The sequence below is a fragment of the Patella vulgata genome, chromosome 4 (genome assembly GCF_932274485.2).
Source record: "Patella vulgata chromosome 4, xgPatVulg1.2, whole genome shotgun sequence".
NCBI lineage: Eukaryota > Metazoa > Mollusca > Gastropoda > Patellidae > Patella > Patella vulgata.
Genome location: NC_065882.2, coordinates 47938612 through 47950714, shown reverse-complemented (window position 1 = coordinate 47950714; position 12103 = coordinate 47938612). Strand labels below are relative to the sequence as shown.

Genomic DNA, 12103 nt, shown 5'->3' with positions numbered 1-12103 from the left:
ATTGTAATTCTGGTGTGTCAGCATCTGTCCTGTGTTTTCTCACGTTATTGATGATCAATATGAGGATTGTCATACTAACTATCGAGGTGGAACGACACAATAATATTTACCATATAAACTTATCATTAATAAGCTTATACATTTTATAGAATAGTTTATGGACCTAGCATTGAGTAGGCTGTTTTAGTGTTTATTTCAAGCATAAACCTATTGTACATATTTATGACTTTAATAAGAAATATGAAATTTTGTTTTAGTTGACTGGCTTTACAAGTACTGAAACAGATATTGATTTATTTACATATTTTAAACTAGTTTAAAATATTAGTCATCCATGAATAATAAAATTTAATACAATAATTCTCTTTCCCTGTTCTCTGATGACTGTATGCTAACAGATGTCCTGCATCCATAGCCTGTCCTTGAATCAAGTCCCAGTTTTAGGGAAACTTTGCATCCTGCATTACACAGATCAGAGTCTGATTATGATAGTTATATATATTTCTATAGGTATATATATTTGTCAAAATTTACTCTGCTGATAAGAGCTGGAAAATAAGTGAAAACAAACTGAACAATTTTTAAAAGTATGTAAATATAATCTATTTTTTGATTATAGATATCATGTATTAAATTACACAACACGATTGTCTAGTCTTGGTTGTTGTCCCATCACGATTATTGAAAGTACTTAAAAGAAAAAGGGATATTAGAACTAATTTAATATATCTTAATAATAATATTGACATTTCTATATAAATTACAATAAACCTTGAATTGGTAAATTCATTACCAATATATCATCAATAAAATATGCTTTTTGATGCAAATAATGACAGGTTTTAATATTCGCTCCATTTGATTACTGTGACAGGAAATGAATGCAGTTGCAACCTTAAGGTGTTTCATAATCTATACTAATATTTGTGACTGTCGTTTGTCTGTCTGTCTGTTCGGGGTTGGCGGCTACACTAGGTCTGCCCCGAGTCTGAAATTTGGGGTATAGGGGTAGCTCGGACCGGAGAGTAACATAGGCCAGGTGGCGTTAGTCTACCACTTCAGGTTTCGGGGTTATGACCCCCGAGCGAAGCCGGGCATTCTTCTAGTCATGGTATAAAAGCATGTTTTCATGTTTTTCAGTACGATAGGCGATGGGACCAAATTTTACTAAATACAAAATAACATGGTCAAGAACTATACACCTTACTCATCAAGACTGAAATTGCATGAAAGACATTAAGAAAGTATTGTGTGTTTGTTGATCACCATATCTTTTACTGGCGGTTGTAGTGAACATATACAATGTAGCAGTGTAGCCCTATAGATAATTAATGTTCATAATGCCATAAAGTCAACTTTTGCTTAATGAGGAATGAGGTTGTAGTAAATAGTATTATGATAAGTATCAAATGCATTTGAATGAACAGAATATTTTCTTTTTGAACTCAACATTTTGATGGATTAAAAATAAAAACCCTTAGTGCTGTTGTCTTTTTAAATGAATTAAAATTTTGTTTTATTTCAGTGGCCACTTTGCTGTGGTTAAACGATGTACACATAGCTCTACAGGGACAAAATATGCAGCTAAATTTATCCGTAAGAGAAGAGGAGGGGGCAGAAAGGGGGCAAAGATGGAAGATATTAAGAAAGAAATTGAAATACTTAAATACATAGAACATCCTAATGTGATAAGCCTATATGATGTATATGATACCAAAAATGAAGTCATTCTTGTTTTAGAACTGTAAGTATATAAATGCTTGATAGAGTTTATAAGATCAAGCGCTTTTGTCTGAATAGTATGTTTTTGCTCCAGCTATATTTATTTGAAAGTTATTAAGTTCTAATCCATAATACACAGAATAATTATTTGCGGTTGCATGGTAGGTAAACAAAATACATATCTACACTCTACATACTATTAAGATTATATTGACCATAGTTTTCAAAGCTTTCAGTAAAGAGGTATTGATCTTCTTATACAATGTACCAGTCTCCGATATATTCACCTATGTAGGCGTGCACTAAAGACTAATTGATCTTTTATGTTAGTACTATTGATGAATTACACATTTATAGTTTGATTAGCATATATTTGATCTTATTATTTGTTATTATGATTTATAAACATTTAACTAAATTAAAGTATTTCATGATAATAAGCTTTTAGCTTAAGTTAATTTGTCAATTAGACTGGTGGAACAGAATTGTTGAACAAATGTCTGTTTAGTTGTTCGGATGTCATTTCACTATTTGAGTGACATCCACTTGAAATGTACATTTTTTTTGGAATATTTTTCTTTACCCTACAACAAATACAAAGTACACTTGTTTAATTTGTAGAGAAAACATGGTGATATTTCAGGCTAATACAGTACCAATAGATGATTGTGTATACACAAGTCCTCTAAAAAAGCTATCTTTCTATTTCATCATTAGACTGTTTGCTTTTCTGTTTACATGTACTGTTAGAGTTGTTTTGATCGCTGACTTTGTTTCTCTTCCTGAAATATTAAGAATCATGACCCCCAAATCATTAATTTAGGGAGAGCCGGTGTGGGCTGAGATCGAGGGTTTTTTTTCTTCTTTTTTTTATTTAATTTGACTTTTTTTTCAGAGTATCTGGTGGTGAATTATTTGAATACATATCAGAAAAAGATAAACTCAGTGAGGAAGAAGCGTGTAGATTTTTAGTACAAATTTTAGAAGGAGTAAAACATCTTCATGACAAACACATTGCTCATTTAGATCTCAAGGTATATCTGTATTCCTTTATTTATAACTACTGAAAGGATGGATGTTGTTTATACTTGTTTAAAGGAGCTAAATCGCTAACATTTGGGACCTAGAAATTGACACAAGTGGGTCGCAATACTGTAATATGAATGTATATAAACTGATTTACATTCAATCGTTTCCGTTTTTACTTTAATTTCAAATCAGTTATGTTCCGTGAAATAAGCCAGCAGTCTCAATCGAATGCAAATTCCTAGCGTCTGTTTATTCCAGTCTACACACGCCGTTTGGTTTTGTGCAATATGTCTAGCCTCGTTCCTCGAGTCTCTTGCTAGAACTGGGGCTGAAACGCATTATGGTACACGATTCGTGTACCAATGGTAAAATATTTATTTTGTCTTAAATATTGGATATCAGAAGCCCATCCTTTTCCGGTAAGATCACAGCATCAATGTTGTTTTAAATTGACAAATAATTCGTGTTTTCAATGTTGAAGATTTTGGATGATATTGAGTTAGAGACTTAGCTACTTTAAAGTATCTCAAAGTCAAAGCAATGTTTAGTGGCTGAATTGTTTAAAGCAATGCATGCAAACCATGTCCTTTGATGTGATTGTATCAGCACAAGTGTGATCCCACGATTGTTTTAGCCTTACATTTCTAGCATACATTTATAACCTCATGGTTAGGTTATACTAAGTTATAGTAAAATTTGTGATATTAGTAATAAGTAATATTCTTATCTATTTAAATATGTTTGATAATGATGACTTGGGGTTAAAATTAGTGTTACTGTTATTGTCAGGAACCACTCTCACATTGATTAATGATACAGAAGACATATTTCTGACAAAAATTGTCGTGTAAACATAGCTTAAGTACACATGACTTTAATATATGTAACATTGAAGTTGATTGATTTTATAGCAGGTTGTTTTAAGCTTACATTATTATAAGATGTTAGTCATCTATTAGTCATAGATTCGTCATATGTATTAAGGGATTATTTTCAAAAATTATTTTATTTATTACAGCCTGAGAACATCATGCTTCTAAACCACAACAGTCAGAATATTAAGCTTATTGATTTTGGTCTTGCTCAAAAAATTGACCCCAAATCTGATATCAGAGCCATGATGGGAACAGCTGAATTTGTTGGTGAGTCAATAAATAGATATCATTTGCTTGAATGAAGTAACAGTAATAAAAATGAAATTGAATCCACTTCCTGGTTTGTTCCAAAGTCCAAACTAGTACTACCGAAAAAATGCATCACAAAACACACTCCTATTGTGAACCAAACTTGACAACCATGTCAGAACTCAGAGAATCCAGTAGATGTATTCACAAACAGAGATCATTTCTTTGCCTAACATTTTCCAAAAATTAAATTAAATATCTTCTTGGCAAAATAGCCATCAAAAATAAAATTGATATATCTCCTACACAGGGTCGTACATATGATAATGTCTCCTTTGTTATGATCAAAAACCACATTCACTGTAATAGTAATGATCACCAAAATGCAATTCTTATAAAGTCATATCTAATAAAGTATACGAGCTAGAATATTGAAAATTGTACAGATAATAGATATAGTTATTGATTATGGAGTTTGAAATGTATCAGAAAGTCTGTCGTATGGAATAACTGCTATGATTGTTCCTTGCCTCTCAAATCCTAAAGTATGATTTTTACCATTAGGATTTTTACAAATCATTAGGATTTTTACAAATCATTAGGATTTTTAGTATTACTTTTAGGCAAATAAAGACTTTCAGACTGTACACAATATAAAGTACTCTTAATCAAAAAGCCTACAAATTAAAAACAGTACTTATAAGGATATACTGTGTATTTCTGAATTTATTAACATGCTACGTTTCGATACACATACAGATATCGTTATCAAGCAAATAATGAAGCCTACAGTACCCAAAATTATTAATATTAATGGCACTAAGTTCATATATTGCTGCTTTAACAATGACTAATAAAATTTTTATAAAATAAAGATTGAAAATAGAATTGTCAATTAAATAGGTGTTTTATTTATATTTAATACTTTGTGTTTTTGTTTTATGATCCTATGTAATTGACTAATTGTTTTGTATTTTTTATAGCTCCTGAAGTTGTTAGTTATGAACCTTTATCATTAGCTACAGATATGTGGAGTATAGGAGTTATTACATATATTTTGTAAGTAGCAAAATACATTTATTTAGTTGGGTCCTGACTACTGCTACAAATTGACACTACTATGATTCACTTCTTTTATTGCCATTGTAATGTTAGGGTGCCCAACACAGGCAAATTTAAGCTCTAATAAAAGTTGACCCTACCCCAACAGATGGAATGAAAATATGTAACAGCTCCAATACACATATAAAAGGTCAGCACCATGCCTTACAGCTCAACTATATATGCCGGTCATAACCGCTTGAGTTACAGATTGACCAAAATGTCTTTGGATTCGTCATATTGATTGCTGAAATTTCTTTAGTCAATTTTTTATTATTGAATAACTTTACTTCTAATGCAAAGATGTCAACTTGTATTCATAATACCATTACCAGTGTTTGTCCTAACATCAATGCCATTTGTTCATATTTTCTCAACATACTGGTTAAAATGATTGGTTGATCATTTGGAATACAATTGTTGACTGATATTGATAAAACTTGAAATAAACAGCATTGATTGGACTACTGTAATCGATGCCAACTAAGTTTGTGTTAACTACCTATGCAATTGTCAGGAAAGCTATGTTTTCATATTATTATGTAAATTAAGCACATAGGTTTACATGAATGAGGGAACTAGAGTTTAAAGGAGTCAAGTCTTTAACTCAGTATCATCCACAGTCTTAGGACATTGCAAAAAAAGACTTATTGGTCAATTTAAATCAACATTGATGTTGTTATCTTACCGTGAAAAGACCCAATATTTAAGACAACATAGAAATTTTAAAATTGGCACATGTATCACGTGCCAGAATGGTATCGAGCGCAATTTATAATGAAGCGACTCGATGAATGAGTCTAAACATACCCTACAGGAGAATCCTACAGGTATAGACTGGAATAATCAAACGCCAAAGACTGCCATTCAATTTAGACTCTTAGCATATTTCGCCGAACATAAACAAAACGATTGAATGTAAATCAGTTATATACATTCATATTACATTATTATATGCGATGGACCCATTGGCTTTTGTGTCCATTTCTAGGTGCCAAACAATGGGGATTTTGCTCCATTAATGTCATAATGAGATAGTTAAGAGCAAGAGGTATTATAAATATTAAGAAATATTGGAATGGACTCACTCTACTACAATTTTAGATTGAAAAATGGTCATCCAAGTATAATTACCAAATGATCAATTTTAAAATATTTATTTAAAGTGACAATTTAAAACAAATGTATTATACAATGTAGCCCTAAGTGAATTGATGACAAAACCCGATATCGATAATGTTCGATTAGATGAATTATATTATAAGTATCTCTGTCCGGAAAGTTTGTCCCAAAAAGTAGCCATTTAGGAGAAGTTATATTGTTGTGCATAATGTCCGATTATTTAGAGGACAATATGATATTGTGGTTGTTGTCTAACATTGGTGTAAAACATGCTACTGTTCATGATGTTCTCTAACAATGAGTTACTTGTGTAATATTATTACTCACGGATAAAATATCTAATATTATATTACATGTATTGCAAGTAGAATTTACAAGTTGTCAGGAGAGCTTAATCTTATTTGTGCATTTTTAGAACCAATCTTTCACCAACTATATTTCTTTACATAAAAGTTATGTTAACATAAAAGCTAGTTATATGCACATGTATAGTTAATCTTTTTAATTTAGTTTAATGCAACACACATGAGAGATTAAATGTTAAAGATAATTTAAAGAGACGTTATCACTTTCAGCAAGAAAGTAATTAAAATATCACTTTAAAAAATCCAAGCACTGACCTATTTATAGCTAAGCATATTGCTCAAATATGTGTGGAACTCCTCGAAACCCACTCTAGGTTACATGTAATGAATCTTAAAATGTCTAAACATGTATTTCAGTGATAGGTTGACGGATCTGTCAAAAATCAAAATTGAACACATATTTTACTCACCAGCAAACCACACAGATGTTAATTTGCCTTTGAATTATATCATTAAAAATTCTATCACTAGACATGTATAATGCAAGCTCTTAAATATGACAAGTTAAATCCTAATTTGATAGAACAAGCTAACTATAGTCAAGGAATATATAATCTACAATACATATATATATACATAATGTAGGCTTATGGAGTACACAGATAACTAAATCTGTTTCTTATCTTAGAAGTTACAAATGCAATCCATTATTGTGCAGTTTAAGAACTGGTAGCATAGACTTTGTAATCTTCTTCTTCTTGGGTAGATGCTTGTTCTTTGGACAATTCCAAGATGGCTACAATGCCATCATGTTCGGTTTCTGGTTCATATAGCTCTGCACTCTCCTACTTGTTTACATAAACTTTTATTAATTGTTTTAAAAAACTATTATGTTTATTATGAGATTATACGAAGTACTTACTCGTTTTCCTATATTAACATTTTCATACTGCTTTTTGATACCGCAGATAATGCATTGTGGGGATGGGGCACAAGGGAGAGGTATGCAGTAATTGAAACGGTACATTTTTTTTTCTTTGTGAAGTAGACATTTCATTTGTGTTTGAATTTTAATTAGAAAGTAGAAAGTGTGAGTATTATAAATAAAGATGTATAAATGCCTTGTTATGATAAACGATTTATCATTGACTGCTGTGTGTAAACAGGTTTATATTTATGACTGAAGGTATTAAACTTGGACACCTCTGGGTGTTTAGTCTAGGATGTGAGGTGATGAGCACAGAAGTCTCTTCCTGTTCGTGTTATTATACTATGTATACTATATAGTGTGATGTATGACTCCCCTGATCTCCTCTTTACCTGGGTATTAATTATCCCTAATTAAATTAAATCAGGGATAATACAACTTTATATATTATCTCTACCTTTTCACCTGTATGTTAACTTTCCTTGTAATGATTATACCTGTCACAAATCCATCATGTCACGCCTAATAAAAGTGAGAATAGCCCGTAGGCAGGTCAGTGATTGACTTCCTAGCCTCAACTATGACAGCTTCAATAGTAGAAATCTGTATCTTTCGATCTACTGAATATAACAATAAAAATAAAAGGATACGCATACAGATGGTAAATCCCATAATTTCTTTACAGTTTACTGTGTTAGTATGTCGTATTAAGCTGCATGTAGATATACTATTCAAAAAAAGTAGGGGATATTTGATTTTTAAGTGTTATTAAAGTCACCTAATGAAACTGACGAAGAAACAAATGACAAAATGAAATGAAGTTCACATTCATCGATTTATTCCAAATGATCGTTAGACTAAGTAAGGCACAGACTGACCATTATAAGGGTACAATGATACCCGGGGTCAAACAGCAAAGTTGCCACAGCATCACAACCAAGTCAGTAACGGGTAAATCCTCCTCTGTTTGCCAAACAAGCATTGATCCGACGTGGCATATTCCTAATGAGACGTCTAAGGTCATTTTGGTCCAGATTGTCCCATTCCTGTTGCAACGCAGCAGCAAGTTCTTGGACATTGGCAGGACGTTGTTGACGTTGACGTAACCTCTGTCCAAGCATGTCCCAGACATGCTCGATGGGGGAGAGGTCGGGACTCAGTGCTGGCCAAGGTAATGTGGTGATGTTCTGTTGTTGGAGGTAACCTGTAACGATCCTGGCCCTGTGACATCTTGCGTTGTCATCCTGGAAGATGAAACGGCGGCCATGACGTCGTGCGAACGGCACAACATGGACTGCCAAGATGTTGTCCCGGTAGTACTGGCCTGTAACACGCCCTGCAACAACATGCCTCCCCACACCATAACAGAACCACCCCCAAATCGATCATGTCTGATGACGTTAACGTCTTGGAAGCGCTCGTTTCGACGACGCCACACCCTCCTACGTCTGTCCAAAAAATCAACAGTGAACCTTGACTCATCTAAAAACATCACATTGCTCCAGCGTCGATTATCCCAGTGTTGACGATCCCTACACCAACGACGTCTTGCCTGAATGTGATGATCTCTCAAACAAGGGATCACGCGAGGACGTCGGGCGCGAAGGTGACCCCTATGCAGTCGATTCCGAATCATCTGGCCACTCACTCTCACACCAGTGTCTGTTTGAAGACGAGCGCTGATCTGATTTGCTGTGATGACACGATTTCTCAAGGCCAAGGTACGGATAAATCGATCCTGGGCTTGAGTTGTCGCCCTTGGTCGACCTGAGCGTGGTCTGTCCTGTACAGATTGTGTATCACGGTATCTGGACCATAGCCTGCTTATGACAGACTGAGAAACATTCATCGTCCGCGCCACAACCGCCTGTGTTGTGCCGATCTGTAGCATGCCAAGGGCACGTAACCTTTCATTTTGGGTAAGCCGACGCATATCAAAATTTGTTTTCTGGTCACTAAAACAATTAAACTGATGTTTCCACCCTGGAATTCAATGCCACAATGACTGTAACATTCAAAGTCAGAGTCGTGCAAATCTTGGGTTGGACCCCCATGATGATCCCAAGCATCACCTGCATTCCATGCGGTAGCTATTGGTGCGTTTGGGCGTCACATGTAACTGGAAATGTTTCTTCTGTTAGGTTCTATAATGACTTTTTTCGTAGTCATTTGCATATTTTAGTATTATGCCCCCAAAATCAAATATCCCCTACTTTTTTTGAATAGTATATATGCTTTGACATGATTATTATGTCACCCAAAATTTACTTAAAGAATTTTTATTTGATTCTTAAAGATATGATGGCGCTTTAAAGAAGGCAACCATCAACCCAACTCAATACTTTATTTAGACTTAAATCAGAGAGGTTTAGCACCTTTAAATGAAACACAAATAAGAGATATATTATTTTAATTTAGGTAGTAATTTAAAGATTAAGACAAATTGTAGGCTAGATAATTTCTTGATGCTAACTGCTACAAGTCACATATTATTATATTTCAAACTATTACAGACATATAAACGTGACAAAGATAAATCAATGAAAACTAATGGTATGGGGATTCATTTAAATAAATAAATTATTAATCAAAATGTTGTTTGTGTGTGTAAACTTTTGATTTTATATGGACTTGGTTAACACATTACAACAAATGCAAAAGAACAATGCATTACTTTCAAAGATATAGTTATCATGAATGAATCTTTTGACTGCAGTTTTTCTAAAGGAACCAAACCAGACTAAGATTAATTTGTTTTCGAACCAAATAGATAGCTCCATTTATTTCACTTTATAGTATTGTACGAGATGACAGGTTACCCCTGGCTAATACCCACTACGCAGTAGTTATTAATGATGGGTGTGATATTTGTGAAATGTTTAGATAGTTTTATTCACTAAATAAAGTAGTCTGATCTGTTTTCTACCTTTTTTCATTGACTATTTAAGTAGAAGGGCAATTATTGGATCTGTCATTATGATGAATGATCTGACAACCAGGTAATTAATTTGATAAACAACAAAATAGCCAGATTGTTTGTTGATTACTTTGTATCTTTATTTAATTTTAATGATTATTGTATATTAGGAAAAATAGCAATATTAATAAGTGGTAAAAGTACTATTAATTTATTAAGCATTTCTGTTGTTGGCGCTTTATCGTTCTTGGTTATTTGTGATGTAAGCTTATATCTACAGTAAATACTAAATAAAAAGTTTTGTTCCATGCGATCATGAATTTTAGCAACACATAAAGCCCCTTGGAATCATACTTTTCACACAAAAGAATACAGATTTTTTTTTTTTTTATAATAATTGTATAATTTGTATGGGAAAACCACAGCACAGTAAGATTGACATTGAACAACAGTATGTTATATGTTTTGAACTGTGTACAATCTATTCAATCAATTAAGTATATTTTATTCTAATCAAACTCTGGTTACTGGCAATAGTAGAAAGATGCTAATATTTTAGATCATTGACTAATGAAACTTGAATGTTTCATCGAATAAACGAAGAGAATAATTTATTCTGGAATATTACTGACATGAATTAAATATGGACAATTTTTAAAGGGTGTACCTGTCGTTATTTTTGTGGTAATAACATACATCCATAACAAATTACCAAGAATTATTTTTGTTGAAGTCTAGTTATATTAAAGGGAATGTAAGCTTATAATTAACCCATTTCCTACCGGACCTCATTTGACGAATTCTGGTCTGTTCGTTTCAAAATGGATTAAGAACCCTTCTCTGGTATGTGTTTCTATAAACAGATTTCAGTGTGTGATGTTTTTAAGAGATTGAGGTTATCCAAGTAAATCGAATGTAAAATGTACTTCATAACATTGATCAACCGGAAAAATTGTCAGCTACACATACAGATCAAGGACTGGAGTTATTTCACCTTGAAAAATATTAATAACTAATTGATTGTTTATTATTGATAATAAACCTCTTTATTTGGACATCAATGAAGATATATGATACCATAGATACTATAAAGATTGAAGATTGGATATGTATATAGACAGTAACATGATTATAAAATTAATAAATTGTCATGGCACAAGTACTTTAACTCTAGCATAAATATTCTTCTCAACAGATTGATGTTTAAGATTTAAGATTATCAATTATTAAAAATATATTTTATATATAAATTAGGAGAAATTTCACCTGAAGCATGAAATGATTTATTACTTTGTAAAGTATACATGTAATTGTCAAATTGTAATACCCATTCCACTATTGTATGAATTGGGCTTTTACTTAGTGGATAATTAATGAGATGACTGAGGTATATTCCTTCTTTTTAGCAGTGACAAGGTTTTGATGTTTTTTGTACATTTTTTTTCATCAATAAGAATAATGAACCAGCATAGAAAATGTATATTTATACAGGAATTTTGAGATAGAAATTGGTCTTCATACAATGTATCAATTTAAAGTTATAAGTAAATTTGATGTAATGTTTGAGTGTGTAAAATTTTTAATTCTCCTAAGCTAGCAACCAGATAGAATGATCCATTCTAGAAATCAGGGTGATTGTGATATTTAGAAACAGCTGATATTGACATCATATTTACCTAGAACTACTGAAATAATATAGCTATGGCTTGCCAGACAATTAACTTGTTGCCTTAATGTTTATATAGGTAATCTAATACTATTCATCTATAAATCGACCATGTACAAAATGTCATTGATGAAGGAATCTAATAGTACCTTTGAGCAAAATTTAATTATCTTCCACTAAGCATCAGTA

General features: G+C 32.4%; 1 protein-coding gene across 1 annotated transcript in view; it reads left to right on the top strand.

The window, feature by feature from the left end:
• LOC126819252 (death-associated protein kinase 1) overlaps positions 1–12103 on the top strand; it is a 111946-nt gene that overhangs the window by 15526 nt on the left and 84317 nt on the right. The window contains exons 2-5 of the mRNA XM_050547189.1: positions 1526–1744; positions 2618–2756; positions 3770–3893; positions 4859–4934. Coding sequence (XP_050403146.1) covers positions 1526–1744; positions 2618–2756; positions 3770–3893; positions 4859–4934 — 558 coding nt within the window. The remainder of the gene's footprint in view (positions 1–1525; positions 1745–2617; positions 2757–3769; positions 3894–4858; positions 4935–12103) is intronic.